The 16,483-nt window shown below is 53.8% G+C and overlaps 1 protein-coding gene across 5 annotated transcripts; it reads right to left on the minus strand.

Moving 5' to 3' along the window:
- Positions 1-445: 445 nt before the first annotated feature.
- On the minus strand, positions 446-13,665 carry CALU (calumenin). 5 transcript variants are annotated; one of them, XR_008578872.1, is made up of 8 exons: positions 13,526-13,624; positions 10,144-10,380; positions 6,265-6,458; positions 2,774-2,940; positions 2,444-2,504; positions 2,141-2,340; positions 1,193-1,873; positions 446-961 (listed from the first exon to the last, which is right to left on the minus strand). XR_008578872.1 is itself a non-coding variant. In XM_054838823.1 (7 exons), exons 2-7 carry the CDS (start codon positions 10,362-10,364, stop codon positions 1,769-1,771), a joined length of 948 nt encoding a protein of 315 aa, XP_054694798.1. In that variant the 5' UTR covers positions 10,365-10,380; positions 13,532-13,665; the 3' UTR covers positions 446-1,768. The 5 variants fall into 5 exon arrangements, 4 of the variants coding, with proteins under 4 accessions (XP_054694798.1, XP_054694789.1, XP_054694816.1 ...); XM_054838823.1 differs by lacking the exon at positions 6,265-6,458 and adding an exon at positions 6,001-6,194 and having other exon boundaries at positions 446-1,873; positions 13,532-13,665; XM_054838814.1 differs by having other exon boundaries at positions 446-1,873; positions 13,532-13,665.
- Positions 13,666-16,483: the final 2,818 nt, after the last annotated feature.

Below are 16,483 nucleotides of genomic sequence, written 5' to 3' on the forward strand. Positions count from 1 at the left end.
GGAGCTGGGGTGGTGCTGAGCCCCCATCCACGGGGCAGGGATGGTGCTGAGCCCCATCTGCAGGTCTGGTGGGGTGCTGAACCCCCCATGTGTGGGGCTGGGACAAGGCTGGATCCCATCCATGGGGCAGGGGAGGGGTGCTGAGCCCCCCATGTGTGGGGCTGGGGTGGTGCTGAGCCCCCCCCCCCGGGGGCGCAGGGTGCCCGTGCTGGATCGGGGCGCACCCTGGGGTGGGGGGAGCCCCGGTCTGGGGGTGCCGTGGGGCGCAGCCCTCGCCGGCCGCAAACACTTCCAACCGACGTCGCGCCGAGCCGGCGCCGCGCCGCCCAACGAGCCGAATCGGGAACGGGGGGGGGGGGGACGGACACCCACCCCCCCAACCCTCACCCGCGCCCCGTTTTTGGGGTAAAAAGGGAACAATTCCGTCACGAGAACCCGACGGGGCTTCCGGGGTGAACGTAAACAGGTTTTATTGAACCACAAAATCCTCCGGCACGGCCGCGAAGCTCCGTTTACACCAGCCAGACAGAAATTAAATCATCCCGCGAGGAGAAATCACGGAGGGAGAAATTTGGGGGGGGGGGGGAACACACACGCACGGGGGGGGGGGGGGCCGGGAAATCCAATTAGTGTCTGAAGTCGTTACCGGCCAGGAGCCGCCTGGCCGGCGTTCTGTCTGCCGTACGGATCTGGCGCGGGATTCTCCGATTCACCGCCGAGTTACACCCAAAGCGTTACGTTAAGAGAGGTACACGGAATACGAGGAGTATATATATACGTTACAGGCCGCGCTTCTCACCCTCGGGGAGCGATTCTGAGGGAAAAAAAGGGGGTTTTGGGGTTCGGTTTTTTGAAACCGACGCGGACGGCGGCACCGACCTCTGCGTGACGCCGCCGGAGAATCCACGTCGCTGCGGGTCGGGGGAAGCGAGACGTCCCTGGGCGAGGCGGGGAACGCACGCTTGAGAAAATAAAACAGAAATCGTAAAAACCAGAGAATATTAATTATCCGGGAAGAGCAAATTGCGGGTGCGACGAGCGGCTCCGTCTCCGGCCGAGCGCCGGTGCCGCCGTTCCTCCTTGGCAGCGTTTTTGGGTGGATTCAAGGCACTTTTGAGCAACGCCCGGGGCGGGAAAACGTTTTCCTAAGAAAAGGATTTACAAAGCCCGGCTTAACCCAAGCCCGGCTCACCTCTGGGTTTATTTCTTCCTTTCGGCCTTATTGTTCTCTGGCTTAGTTTTTCTTTTTTGTTTTTGTTTCTTTTTTCTTGATTTTTTGATTATTTGATTCTAAAAGCGCGGAGCTGAGTACATACCGATTAAAAAAAAAAAAATAAAATAATCAAAGGGGGGAGGAGAGGGAGGCAGGGGGAGGGGGGAACCGTCACCGTCGCGCTGCCCTCGGCTCACGGGGATACGTGTTTTCACTTCACGTGGAACCAAAAGGAATACAAAAATAAACAGAATTCGTTAAGACGGTAAAACGAGGCGTAAAACTTAAAAAAAAAAAAAAAAAACCAAAACCAAAACAACGACAACAAACCCCCCCAAAGTGTCGTAACGCGAGGTGGTTTCCGGAACCGCGAGTCCCCGTCCCTTGGGGAAGGAGAAAAAAAAAAAAAATAGGACGGGAAGAGATTGGGTTTGGTGGTTTTTTTCTTTCACCTCATCGCCTGAAATAACAGTCTCAGTAGCGAAAAACGTTTCTTACGATAATCCCAGAAAACTGTAAAAAATAAATTATTTAAGAAACGGCTTTGTACAGCTCTTAAAATTCGTCGTGTCGCACCAAGGCCTCCCCGAAGTCCGTGGCCTGGCTCCCCACGAACAAGTCGTACTTCTCCACGATCTCCTCCTTGGTGAGCTTCCCGTCCTGCGAGAGACGTTACATCCCCGTTAGTTACCCCGCGGCCGTTCCCTTCCTGCCCGGTTCCCCACCACCACCCCCCCCCCCCCCCCCCCCAAAAAAATCCCTCTCCACCCTTCCGAGGGAAAGCCAAAACCCCCGCCGCCGCCCCGCGGGGGGGAGCGTTCGCTCGGGCAGCTCTTAATTAGTTAGGTTAACGAAGGGGATCGCCGAGCCTCGGCGTCGGGGAAGGGAGATGCCGGGTTTTGGGGTGACGTCGGCGCCCGTCCCCACCTTGTTCTGGTCGGATTCGTAGACGAGGTGTCGCGCTTCCGCCTCGGCGTGGTCGTAATCCGACGGGAGGATCCAATCTTTGGTTTCTTCTTTGTCCATTTTGCCGTCGCGGTTTTTGTCTCTGAATTCCACAAACTGTTCCCTCTCCGTCTTCACCCACTCGGGTTCGTCGGCATCGCCGTCGCGGCTGTACATGTCACCTGGAAGACACGGCGGTCGCTGCGGTCAAGGTCACGAGGACGAGACGCCCAGGACGGGGCGAGGAGGGGACGCGGCGGCAGAGCCGGGGCGCCGGCGTCTCACCTATGTACTCCTCCAGGTCGATGAAACCGTCCCCGTTCTTGTCGATGTCCTCCATGGTTTCCTGCAGGGAGGAGGCCGTGGTTAAATCGGGCTCGGAGCCATTTTTCCCCGCGGTGACCCCTGGACCGGGACCGATCCGGCCCCAACAAGCGCAAAGACACCATCCCGGCATTAAAAAACCCCCAAAAAGCCACATTTTGTGCTCCATGGCCATCCCCGAGGTCACCCCGCCGCAGGTCCGTCTCTGGTCCCACCCTCTCCATCCTTACGGTTTCTTCACCGTAAACGCCGTATTTCGTGCGAGACCGCCGCCCGCCGCAGCGGACCCACCTGCACGACTATGTCCTTCATGTAATCGTACTCTTCAGGGTGCAGAAAGGCGGTGAACTCTTCCTTGGTGGCCGTCAAGTCTCCATCCTTGTCAGCCATCTTGAAGCGTCGTTCATCTCGCACCATCATTTGTTTATAATTAAATCCATCATCGGGGTCTGGGTCATCTGGGCGTGAGAAGAGAAGAGGGAGCGCCCGGGGTCAGCTTGGGCAGGGGGGAGATGGCCGTGGTCACCATCAACCCAACCTCAACCCAACCCTAACTCAACCTCAATCTCCTCAACTCAACATCAACTCAACCTCAACCCCAACCCAACTCCAACTCAACCTCACGCCAACTCAACTCCAACCCCAACTCAACCTCACGCCAACTCAACTCCAACCCTAACTCAACCCAACCCAACTCCAACCCTAACTCAACCCAACTCAACTCCAACCCTAACTCAACCCAACCCAACTCCAACCCTAACTCAACCCAACCCAACTCCAACCCTAACTCAACCCAACTCAACTCCAACCCTAACTCAACCCAACTCAACTCCAACCCTAACTCAACCCAACTCAACTCCAACCCTAACTCAACCCAACCTCCCACCGCTTCACCACGGCAGCCTAAATTTTAGATATCGGCAGCCATTGCGTCTCTCCTGCACCTCCTCTAGCCGGGAGGAAGAGGAGGAGGAGCTGCCAGTGGCCGCGGGATACCAGCGCTCCCGGGAAAGATGCCCTCAAGAGACAGGGATCAGGGGTTTTTTTGGCCGGCGCAGCCCCGGTGGCTCAGCCCACGCTATTTCTGGAGGAGAATGTGTAAGGGGATATTGCTCCCCGCTGCCGGGACGGCTTCAAAGCCAGCGAAACATCACCCAGCGCCCGCCGCAGCGGGAATATCTGGGCACATATGGCCACTAGATATAGCTACGCCAACAGCTATAGATAAGCTTCGGGATACCGAAGTCGGCTTTGTTTTGTCAGCCTATAGGAAAAGAAAAAAAAAAAAAATATCGATAGAGGAGGACATAGTCGAATCCTCCCGGGGTGAAGTTAAGCGAGAGCCAGGCCTGGTCTAAAAAAAGGCTCCGTCCCTTCTCCGTTTACACCCAGGACAAAAGGCAGGGGATTAAGCAGCTCTAGAGAAAAGCCTGGGGATCAGCGTCAGCTTGCAGGACAAACGCAGCGCGCCAGAGCTAAAAGCAATTTCTTTTAATACAGGTAATTCGGTCGAGCGGCCGTAATGAGTTTTAATCAGAGCGCCGAGCGAGTCGACTGTTTAACGAGGGTCAAACCCACCCAAAAAAACGCGCCGCGGTTTAGCCCCTGCCCTCGGTGGCACAAGAGAAATGGTTTAGAGGGCGGATCGAGGGGCGAGAGCTGGGGATCGCTCAGGAGCTGCAGGCAGCAAAGCCACAAGCTCAGCGTTTTAACCGGGAGAAACACGAGTGTTTTGGGTTTCGCGTGGTGATAAGCAAGGCTGACGGGACCGAAGAACACAAAAAAAATACATGTTACTATTACTTTCTTATTTTGAAGGAGGTTTTAAGGGGAGCTTCACTTTACGATGAAGCTCTTGGATATTTATCGCTTCGTATTCTCGCTTTCCCTGCGGAAAGCAGGATTTCGATCTGCAGAAACAGCCTTCGGTGCTGAAGCACACCAAGGCGCTTTATTACAATACCGGGTGCACCCCGGTGACTGATACAGTGCTGAAGTTATTAAAAAAAAAAAAAAAAAGGCAAATAAACGGCATTTCATTATGATGACAAAACCCAGGCATTTTTTAAATACTCAGTAGAGCAGCAAGGGAGGGTGGTGCCTCGGCTCCCACGCGCCGGGAGAGGGACGTTCTTAACGGGATTAAGGGCCGGGCCGGCCTCTTGGCCGCACGTCAAGCGGTCGTTGGGATCCTCCCGGCATTCCGTAAGGACAAAAGTACGTGGGAGCAGCGCTAGAACAGGCTTTATCGGCATCTGCCAAGGGCACTCGGCATCGAGGGCCGGTGTCGTCCGTCACGGGGGGCCAGGCGCTCCCCTCTCTTACAAATAAAGCTTGAGAAACGGTTCGAGTGCATGACTTTTTTTTCTCATTAAGGATGTTTTTGGGTTGTTGGGGTTTTTTTTTTAATATTCTACACCCACAGGTCATAAATCCCACAGCCCAGACTCCCAAAAGTGCGATAAAAAGCCTTGCTAGGACCTCTCCTCCCCTGGATTTGAACGGGAGAGATAGGCTAGGCTGCCCTGGATCTCAATAACTACATTATTAATGAAAAAAAAAAAAAAAAAAGCAGCTTAAAGACACCTGCCCCAGCCCCGAGGGAGACTCAGGGGGCCGATTTCCCCAGCTCCCACCACGACAAGCCCCCATCTTCCTCGAGCTCGACCCCACTCTTTTAAAAAGAAGCGGCGAAACAGCCCGAGGGAAGACGGATTCGCCAGAAGCGAGAGGCAGCAGCCTCCATACGTCCTGCGGAGCATTTGACTATCTTTGGAAATATTTACTAAATTAAAAACTTTATTTCGTGCTTTCGAGCCGTAGCTCATCGTACCATATATGTCCGCGCTCCAGGAGGCGGGAACGACTGGCAGGAGAACTGGTATTTTTCTAACGTCTTAACCCCAGAAGAGCTTCTTCTTACCTCGCTCCTCGGGGTGGTTTAAGTCCCGCTGACCTGTCTTTACGTGCCAAAAAAAATATACAAATCTACGAGCTCCAGGGTCTAAAGCTACTGCCAGGACGAGTGGAGAGAGCGAGATGAGCGCACGGGGCTTTGGGAAGTCATTAAAAGACTCTTTGCTAACGAATTTCACAGATTTAGGAAGGGCGCGGGGCGCGGGCACCCAGAAAAATGTGGTGTCGACAGGCACTAAACGCCACCAGCAGCTTGAAATTCCAAAGCTAGAAGGCAGAAAGAACCCATCGCCCCGCGTGCCTTAGTCCCGCTGCTGCTCACGCTCGAGCTTGGAGCTGATTTTCACAAGGAAGCGCATCAATAAAGCAGAGTTAAGGTTGCGTGTTGATTGTAAACTCCACCTTTGGGGGTTTTTCCCCTCTTTTCCCCCCCCCCCTTAGCTTGCCCTTTGTTAATGCCTTCACGAGGTAAATTTGGGGGTGATTTATTGGGGTTTTTTTAAGTCTGAGGCTTTGGGGGGGATGAGTCGAGCGCTCTGCTCCATCTCACTTCTGCTTTATTGATTAGAGACCACCACCGGATCGGACACCTTGCCCCTTACCGAGGTAAGTGCCATATGTCACGTTTCTGTACTCATCCCAGGAGATAAATCCATCTTGATTCATGTCAAACTCCTGCCACTGGCGTTCGACACTGTCATACACGTATTTCTTCTGGGCCTTCTTAATCCAGGCTTTCAGCTCCCCCTCCGTCACAAACCCATCCTTATCCGTGTCTATCTTATCTACAATCATTCTACAAAAACAAAACAGCAAGTTTCAAGCGCCGGCTCGGCAAAGTTTGTATCCCAAGAGTAGAGACCTACCTAAGATGTAGCCGTAGGTGGCATTTTTATATTCCTCCCAAGAAATGAGGCCGTCCTCATTGAGGTCGTGCCCTTTCCACTGTCGCTCTACATCCTCGTATATCCAGCGCTTTTGTGCAAACTTAATCCAGTCTTTCAGTTCTTCCACAGTTACAAACCCGTCTTTGTCTTCATCTATTTTACTTACAATCTTTCTGTAGGAAATGTAGAAAAATCCAGCAAAAGTTAAGGGAAACAAGGTTCTAGTTCTACCGGGCAGAGAATTTGAACCCCAGAGCGAGCAAGTCAGGGGGTTTATTACCAGGTCCTGGCAATTTGACCACACCGACAGCTCGTCCTCAACGCCAACGTACGGTTTAGCTGCCGAAAACGCCGGCTTGCTCGCTCTCGGGGCCGTTCGAGCTTTTGTATTCTTCAGGGGAAAAGCATTTTCTTGTTAAAATTTGGGGGAAAACACCCAGTCGCGCATCTTTCCACTTTGACGGCGCGTTAAATACGTACTTAGGTTAAAAACGGGAAGGGAGACAAAAAAAACCCCAAACAAACCAAGAAAACCCTCGTAGGACACCGACGGGGAGCTGACGTCGATGTCGGATCCCACCCGAGGACGATGCCCACCCATTTACCGAGGGAGAAACCGGAGATGCGTGGTTTATAAAGCCCGGCGGCGAGGCCGCGTGCCTTCTTTATTTTTAGAGGCAGCTGTGAAGAAAAGCCGGCAGGAGGAATGCAGAGACCCATGGGGAGGGAGGGAAGGGGGGGGGAGCTGGGCTGTTTCATCCTCACCCTTCCTAGCGCCTTACTCCTAGGAGTACTCGTGGCGTTCGCTCGCAGCACGGGCTGCGGTTCAAGCGCGGCGCTGGGAACTTTGGGTTTGGTGCTCGCCGGGCGATTAAAACCAGGGATGACGGCCCAAAATGTTTTGTTTGGTCAACCAGGGTCAGTTCAGGGTTGGTTATTTCCCCCCCCACCCCTCCTTTTAACAGGAAATTTCAACATGAAAGTGGTTCTGAAAATTCAGTAATGCTCAAACGCAGTAATTTGAATTATAAAAGACTGTTTTAAATCGCCACGAGATTATTAACTCCCAGAAGAGGGATGCAAAGCGAAACGTCAGGCGCAATCGCAGCCCAGTCAGACCCAGCCCCAGGTTTTGGCGTTCCACAATTGCTTTTTCAAGGCAAAACCACAGTTTTATTTTTTTCTTCTGTGGCACAAAGGACACTCCTAAAAATGAAAAGCTGAATAGATAGCCGGTAAAAATACGCGCTAGAAGAGTCTCAGCTCAGTGGCGCACGTTCCCTGCGGCAGATGGCAGCTTGCGGACCACGCACCATATTTTGGTGTCATTTAATACTCGCTATTTCAGGGGAATAATTCAACTTTTCCTGTTTGCACCAGGGAGCAGGACAGTAATCCCGGCACGAGAGCAGGCAACGCAAGGGTCAAAGGCTGGGCTGGTTGGGAGATTCGCTTCCCGGGAAAAACGGGAATCATCCTGCCCTGGCTTTATTCCCCGACTGTAAAACCTGAACCATCCCGGCCTTATTCAGAAGGTTTTTGTGACACCAGCCCCACAGCAGCAGAGCAGAACAGGCGAGCGACAAGGTTTGAGCAGTGAAAAAAAAAAAAAAAAAATAATCTCACACAGAACTATTTTTCATCTTTCCAGCCCAGGGCAATGAGAAAGCGGCACTTCAGCACGGCAAGCTGCCATCGCAAGGCTACGCTGGAAAGAAAACAACCCAAAACCAACAAGGACTGAAGAACCGGAGCTCGTATCGGGGCGATTTTTTTTTTTTTTCCAGGAAAGGTTTCTAGGTGGGGCAGCAGAAGTTCAGAGGTTTAATTAGAGAACAGCTTTCCCCGTTTAATTGTGTTAAGGGACGAGCTCAGCGCTGCTGGGGACACTTAGGCAGCTCCTAAACCTCAGCCTACAGCTGGTTCAGCGGCTCAGTGCCAAACCCAGATGTTCACAGGCTGGTTTCCCAGGGCAGAAGCCACAAAAAACATCAGTTTTAATAAAAAAAAAAAAAAAAAGCCCCAAACCACCCGGTTTTTGTCTCAGAACACCGCAGCGTGGGGAAGGGGGTGGCACCAGATGTTCTGTGAAGGCTGGCAGCTGGAGTCGCCGGGCTGCTTCGCTTTCCCGCTCCCGCGTCCCAGGGAAGCGAGGGAATCCTGTTTGCTCAGCGTTATTGCCAGGAAATTCCCCTAATTCAGCAGCCTTCAGAGAAAATGAAAAAGAACAAAACAAGGTAGAGCACGGGACTGTGTTCCAAAATTCCGGTTGCCCCAAGAAACAGGGAGGTGAGGAGAGCCATACGCAAAGCCAGAGCTTTCTCCCCAAAAGACTGGGTCTTCACCAGCATAGAAAAGCACAGCAGCCATTAAAAAAAACAATAAAATCATTATTTACAGAATTGGGTATTCCTAACAAGTTTATCAAAGCAATTCGGGCTCGGGAAAGTGTGATGAATTTGTTTCTGGCCAAAAAAAAAAAAAAAAAAAAGAGGCTGGTTTATGTCAGGGGTGAGAGCAGTTTGCAACAGCCTCGTTAAAACATCCGAGTGGAAACTCTTACCCAGCCCCGCTTCCGCTGCCAGCTTTTTCCAGTAGATAACTCAGCAGAACAATGAAATTAAAGCGCGGAGCCGTGACAAAGCCTACGGGTCAGGAAAACAGCACGGGGAAGGGAGGGGGGGAGGATGGCCGGCAGCTGCACGTTCCCCTTTGCATTCGGTCCTGCTTTAGGGGGAAATCAAGAGATTCTCTCCACATTATTTCCCCTTGTAAAAAAAAAAAAAAAAAAGCAGCCACTGGGCTCGTCGTCATTTGCAGAGCGATGAAGCCTGGCATCGCCCCGTCCCACAAATCCAGCCACATCCCTCTGCTTTACCTCGCTCCAGTGGCATTTCCCTGAGCTGTGTATAAGCTTTCCCTTCTCGTCGGGGAGCCCAATACCCCTCCAACCCCCCCCCCCACCTGCCCCCCCATTAAAAAAAAAAAAAACAAATTCAAAGAGTTAATGAGCAATTTGGAGTCAAGTCCTTCAGGCCGACCTCCTGAGGAACATCCCAACGGCAAAGCCGAGTTCACCAGGAGGTGCCAGGTGGCAATCGCAGCCCTCCAGAATCTGCCCCCCAACCAAAGCCCAGCTCAGCCGGGCCGAACCTCCAAAGGTTTAAGCCTTTCTAAGCCCAACGCGAACAACTGCGCCGGCAGCTGCCGCCGCACGCACAAAGGCGCCCGCTGTAGTGCCGAGGAGCGGAGATCGGCAGGGCCATCTCCTGCAAACGCCCCGTTCCCATCTCCGCAGGTGGCAGGGGAGGCAAAGCGACGCAGCAGCAGCTCAGTTTTGGGGGGTTTTGTTTTGTTTTTCGCCCCCCCCCCCCCCAAGAGATGCTCTGTTTTCACTAAATGGTGGCTCTGCGCAGCAAGCAGCTGCTTCTCAACGTGGCAGGAAAAATATGCCAGTAATCCCCCGGGCCTTCCGACTCTGACCAGCAAGCTCCAGTTTAACACAGTTTGAGTATGGCAAAGCGAAAAAAATGCTTATTTTCATTTATACTTTTGTAGTTTCGGGGGGTATCTGGTGCTTAGGAGCGAACGTGCATGGTTGAAATGACTCAAGGTGACCTTGCAGGCTGAGAGCAACGTCTCCGGTGAGGAGAACTACACATATGCTGCATAACTTTGTCACCGCCGTTTGTGTTGTCACTAAATTTCAGCTACTGCCGCCTTAAAAATGACATTTAAAAGGCACCTGAGGTGCGAGAGAACGTATGGGAACGCTGGGAGGGATGTCTATAGGCAGCACAATCCACTGTGGATTCGTTTTCTCTCGATTCGGTTTTTATTTCGGCTCTTTTTCCTTACCCGAGTCTCTCCTTGCTCTCCTCCGGCGTCAACTGATCGAAGGTTTTAGCCTCATCCGCGCCGAGAAAAGCGTCGTGGTCGTAATCGAAGTTCTGCGCGTCATCGTGGACCTTGTCGCTGAGCTGGGGGTCGTGGTGAACCCGGTCCTTTTTCTCGGTGGGTTTGCTCGAGATGCAGAGCATGGAGAGAGACAGGCACAGGAGGAGCTGCGGGACGGTCATGGTGGGCCAGACGCGCCTACGGCACAACCGGAGGAGGGAAAATTTAGGAACTCGCACCGCGACAGGGACGCCGGAGCGGCGCCACTTCCAGGGTCACAAACCTCAACTCCCGCCACCGAAACAGCGAGAGGCGATGAATTAATAGAGATTATCCGGGCAAAGCGAGCGCGGAGCCCTACGGCGTTTGCAGCGTCGTCGTCCCCCCCCAGCAGCTCCCAGAACCCCCCGGCCAGCGCAGGAGCAACAACTGCCGCTGTCGGCAGGAGAGCCCGCGCGGCGAGGAATGCGAAGGATGCACGGCAAACGCGCCTGCCGATCGGCCGCCCTCTGCTCTCACGTCCCCTGGCCCAATTCCCTTCCTCACCCCCCCGCAAAACAACCCCCCTCCTTCCCAGCGAGGCGTCTTGGACGCTCCCCCAGAACCCTCCGATGCGGATGGAAACCTCGCCCACACGTATTTCATCGGTAATTTTAAGTCACGTCGAGTTCGCGACACCCATCTGGAACCCAGTTCCAGGGTGGGTGACAGACGTAGGTGACGGCAGAGACGCTCGGGACGTGATTTATCTCGCATGGGGATGGTTGCAGCACGTGTCCAGGCAGAAAATGCTGGAAAAATCCCCCGCAAACGGAATCCTCTGCAATCAAAAAAAGGCTCTTGGGAGTATTCCCCATCCTTAGCTCTTTAATTTCAATTTAAAAATCAAGCGGCTAATGTACGTATCCTTTGGCACGCCGTCCCGCCTCTCCAGCGGCAGGATCAAGCTGCCTTACTCTCTCCGCGCAGGCAGAACTCTGCTTTGCCTGAGAAAATTGATAAAATTACGTTTTATCCTAAAGAAACCAGAAGTTGAAGGGTCCGTGCAGCTAAAAACATCTCGAAGGGGTTAGAAAGGAGGAGGAGGAGGGGGAAAACAATGAAAAAACCCTTCTGGTGCAGATTTGGAAGGGAGAGCGAGTGCGGAAGGAACGAGGGATTCTGGTCTCATCCAGGGGAAACGTGCGACGATGCTTTTGGACGTTAATTAGCCCAAATTAAAGGGAAGTTTGGGTATCGGATATTGAGGATCTGATTTTTGACCTGTAAAAACCCATCCCAGAGGCAACGACCCGCAAACCTCACTCACCACATCTTGAGGAAGGAATCGAGGTAACACCATGACAAAAATAATCGAGTTTTGGGGGGAAAAACTGAAAAAAAAAAAAAAAAAAAACAAAACCAGACCCAGGAATCAGGGAAAGCGGTAACGCTTCCCATCCGGCTGCGGGGAGCCGAGAGCACGCCGGAAGGATTGAATCGCTGCTCCTCTCGGGCTCCAACCACGTGGAACGAGCTTCATAACCAGCGTCGGTCAGGGGGAGGAGGAGGAGGAGGAGGAGGGAAAAGCCGCGGGCGGGAGGATGGGAAAGCAAACGAGACGAAAAGCGACGGCCGGTTGCGACCCAACCTCGATCCGGGTGAAAAATCCTCAATCCCCGGTCACCTCTGATGCAATCCAACAGAGTCGTGACCTCAGCAGGGGGGGGTGTTATTTAAGAGGAGCTCTACGTATATATTTACGTGGAGCATTGGACTCTCGCTCGCTTTGAACACGTCCTGGCGCCAAGGAACTGCCCAACGCAGACCAACCTCTTGCTAATCCCGGGAACGGGCCGGACTAAAGCACAGAGTGACCTGGAATCGGTGTAAATACCCTGATTTTATCTACAACGTCCAAACAAAACGGCCGCGAACCATTTGGAGGTGATTAAAAGGGACAATCTGACCCCGAACACGTAGCTTGGCATCACGCCGGGTGCCGGCGAGGCGACGAGCTTTACCTCTGCGGGTAAAGATGCTGCTCTAGTGCTCGGTGGGATAAAAATCCGCCATAAACCAACCACTATTCGTAAATAATTCACATCCTAACAGCTTCTGCTGACCAACAGCTGCTCCACCAATAGGTTTGGCCTCCAAATTTTCCTTCTCAACTCACAGTTTGGGGAAGAATAAGGCTTCAAGCTCGATTATGCACGCCCCTCTTCTCTCCCCAGCTAGTTAAACAAACCACAAACCGCTACGGGAAAGGGACGCCGGCAAGTTCTCTGTTCTAAGTAAAAGGATCTCGGTGGTGAACCGCAGGGAAGTCGGAAGCGACAATTAGCAGCGGGGAATTGGGAGGTATTCCCTCAAAATCGGGTCTCCCGGAACCTCGGCTTGGTGGAGGAACTCGGGACTCAGGTTGGTTTTGCAGCGATAGTGATGGAAGAACTCGGGATTCCGCGCTGGGCTTGGTTTTGTGGTGATATTCGGAGCAGAGCGACAGCTAGAAATCCCTTCGGAAGAGCATTTCCCAGCTAGGGTCACACAAAAAACCCTGCAGATGATATAATTTGCTCAAATTTGGGAATCTGTCTCTATCGTGTTGTGGTTTTTTTTTTTTTCTAAGGGGATTAATCCCAACGTCAGTGGCCTCAGGTCAACCTGGTCCTTACCCGCAGGTGGAAGCGTGGGAGGTCACCTCCTCAGCGTGACAACAGGGGAGACGGTGCCAAACAGCAGCCGAGGCCCCCCAAAAAACACCTCAAACCCACCACGATACCGAAAGACAAACCGGCTAACGCAATGACGTCGAGTCTCAGGGTCGGTTTGGGTTCGTTAACGTCTCCTTTCCGAAGGGGGATCGCCAACGTCGGCCCTGCCGCGTAATTAACGGCGGCGGCGATTGAGGGCTTGGCGCTCGGGTCCCCACGGCACGCGGGGTTTTAGCGGGAGCTAAAAACAAATAACGGGCGAGAAAGCAGCAGTTTATGCCCCAAAAGAACCGTTCGCCGGCAGATGAGGGATTTGAAGGCGCGGGGGTTTCCTTCAGGGCTCCGGGGGGACTCCTCCTCGCAGGGCAGCACCGGTGACCTCCCGGCCCGTTATCCCGGGGCAGGATGAGGCCCAGGCCGGGATGGAGGGGCAGCGATGCTGTTTTCCCCCCCCTCAGGTTTCCATGGCGACCAGGCCCAAGGCTCCTGAGGCCCAACCCGGCCGGTGCCACGTTACCGCCCGCCCCCCCCCCCAACAGCCGCCCACCGGGGCCGGGTACGGCCGCTGCTCCCTCCCGAGGGCCGCCCCCGCCGCCGGCCGGGCCCAGGGCCCCCTCCCGCCCCGGCGGGCCCGGCCCATCCCTCACCGTTACCGGGAGTCACCGCCGCCACCAGCCGCTCTCCTCAGCCGCTCCGCCGACCGGAAGTAGGCGCCGCGCCACGCCGCACGGCCCCCCGCGCTCGCTCCCCGCCGGCCAATCAGATCGCCTCTCCACCTCCCCCGCCGCCACGCTCGGCAATCTGATTGGATATTTCCGACGCCCCTCCGCTGGTTAGCCCGCCTCCACGCTGCTCCTCCGCCCACCTTCCCGCCCCTTCGCGCCCCGCCCCCTCCGCCCGTCGCAGCCCCGCCTCCCCGTCGCCGGCGACGCGAGCGCCGATTGGCTGGAAAGCGCCACGTCCTCACGCGCGCGCCGGCCGGCGGCCACGCCCACCTGGGCGCTCCGTCTCCTCCTCTCCGCTCCTCACTGCGCACGCGCGCTGGGGAGGGCGGGGCCTGGGGGGAGTGGGCGGTCACGTGCGCGCGGGCGCCGGTTGGAAAGGGCGGGAAAAGGGAGGTGATGGTGGGGGGAGGTGCCATTTTGAGGGGGGTGAGTGGGGTCATTCAGCTCTTCCTCAGCTCCTCTGGTGGCTAGGTCAACGGAGGGGATTCTGCCCCTCTGCTCCCCTCTGGTGAGACCCCCCCTGCAGTGCTGCGTCCAGCTCGGGGGTCCCCAGCACAAGAAGGACATGGAGCTGTTGGAGCAAGTCCAGAGGAGGCCAAGGAGATGATGCGAGGGCTGGAGCACCTCTGCTCTGGAGACAGGCTGAGAGAGTTGGGGTTGTTCAGCCTGGAGAAGAGAAGGCTGCGGGGAGACCTTAGAGCCCCTTCCAGTCCCTGCAGGGGCTCCAGGAAAGCTGGAGAGGGGCTGGTGACAAGGGCAGGGAGTGACAGGCCAAGGGGAATGGCCTGAAGCTGCAGGAGGGGAGATGGAGATGGGATGTGAGGCAGAAATCCTTCCCTGTGAGGGTGCTGAGGCCCTGGCACAGGGTGCCCAGAGAAGCTGTGGCTGCCCCTGGCTCCCTGGCAGTGTTCAAGGCCAGGTTGGATGGGGCTTTGGGCAACCTGGGCTAGTGGAGGGTGTCCCTGCCCATGGCAGGGGGTTGGGACTAGATGGGCTGGGAGGTCCCTTCCAACCCAAACCAGTCTGGGGTTCTATGATAATTGAGTCGAACCGCTAACCCAGCACTGCCCAACCCACCATTAAACCATGTCCCCAAGCACCACATCCACACGGCTTTTAAATGCCTCCAGGGATGGGGACTCCACCACTCCCCTGGGCAGCCTTTTCCAGTGCTTGACAACCCTTTCGGGGAAGAAATTTTCCCTGATACCCAATCTAAATCTCCCCTGGCACGACCTGAGGCCATTTCCTCTTGTCCTATTGCTTGTTACTTGGGAGAAGAGACCAACACCCACCTCACTACAACCTCCTTCCACGTAGTTGTAGAGAGCGATCAGGTCTCCCTTCAGTCTCCTCTTTCTCCAGGCTAAACAAGCCCAGTTCACCAGCTGTTCCTCATCAGACTTGTGCTCCAGACCCTTCACCACTTCGTTGCCCTTCTCTGGACACGCTCCAGCACCTCAATGTCTTTCCTGTAGTGAGGGTCCCTGCCGTGGTGCCAGACGTGCCCCGAGCGAGCGCATCGTGACTGCATTGATCCAAAAATAACTTGGAGGAGTTCAGGGATCCTATGCCGGTAAGTTGACAGCGAGTTTTATAAATATATTTCAAATTGGGATTAAAAAGCTGTGTGGCATTTTAATTACTTACATTTAAAATCACTGCTTTGTGGCAAGATGTGATCCTATCAGGAGGGAATGTCTTGTACGACCAAAATCCCATTTTACTAGATCACCCTGAAGCCGCATCACGTTGCTATTTAATTTCACACTGCATCAGTGTACCGTGACGCATCAGACTGTCGCTATATTACAGCCAAATAGCAGCACAGCTGAGGTCAAGCCTTAATCGTGTTGGATGCGATTCATCTGATGAGATGTGCACGTCCACATCTGTGCTGGCTGTCTAGACTCCCCTTATAGTCACTGGAAAGAAATAGGCACTTCCAGGGCATGATTCATCTCATCCTAAAGTAAATGCCTAAATTAGGTCAGATGAATTGTACCCTAAGAGTGCGTTTCTCTCCAGTCTCTGAAGGGAGCTGAGCTGCGCCATCCATGGCAGATGTTCACACCAGATATTTACAGTATGCTGAGATAATTCCCACCCTCTGTGTCAGGGTAAACAATTTTAAAAGCTGCTTCAGCCAGCTGACGTTTTTTAAATTCGTCCCAACTATTAAGTCATGAACTGAAAAAACTTAACGCGAAAGTTCCTTGAAAAACGAATGCTTCATCTTTTTTTATCTCTCTAGTTGCTGATATCGGAAGATCACAAGAGAATACTACATCCCTATTTCAAATGTGGATCAGCACTGGCAATAAATTGTGTATGGTATAGCTGTTCCCATATCAGAAGATTGTGAACTGACTTTAAAATCAGATGTGGAGTTTTTTTTAATAAAAGATGGCTCGGGGGGGTTGTCTTTGTGATTTTTAAACTTTAATGTATGTGTTTTCAAGTTTTTCTTTACACCCAGGAGGACTAGAAACTTTTTTTTTACTTTACAAGGAATCATAGAATATCTCAAGTTGGAAGGAACCCATAAGGATCATCGAGTCCACGTTCTTAAAAAACGTGATTTAAGGGCTTGAAGGAAAACTGGGAGCAGCCCAATTTCCCCAGGTCCTGCCCTCTGTGACTGCACGGAGCAAAGGCTGAGGAAGGGGCTACCTCTGGCACTGACACGTGCCTGCCTTCCCATCCCAGGCACGGAAGGATCTGGACATTGAGGGATCCCGCACGTGGATCTACAGGACATGGTGTGATCTAGGCAAAGGGCTCGAAGAACTACAAAACAAGGGAGGCGTCGCTGACCGGCTCACGAAACCAGAGGTCGAGGGGTGGATGCTCTCGCTCAAGCCCAACGGAGTTGGAGCG

The sequence above is a fragment of the Grus americana genome, chromosome 1, assembly GCF_028858705.1.
Source record: "Grus americana isolate bGruAme1 chromosome 1, bGruAme1.mat, whole genome shotgun sequence".
NCBI classification, from domain to species: Eukaryota; Metazoa; Chordata; class Aves; order Gruiformes; family Gruidae; genus Grus; species Grus americana.

Bases quoted from the DNA above. Each gene is read 5' to 3' on its own strand.
- CALU (XM_054838823.1), bottom strand. From the start codon at position 10,364: ATGACCGTCCCGCAGCTCCTCCTGTGCCTGTCTCTCTCCATGCTCTGC. The intron at 2,941-6,000 runs GTAAGGGGCAAG...TCTCACGCCCAG, and splicing joins GACATATGGCACTTACCTCG to ATGACCCAGACCCCGATGAT. The intron at 2,341-2,443 runs GTGAGACGCCGG...CGTGTCTTCCAG, and splicing joins CGACCTGGAGGAGTACATAG to GTGACATGTACAGCCGCGAC.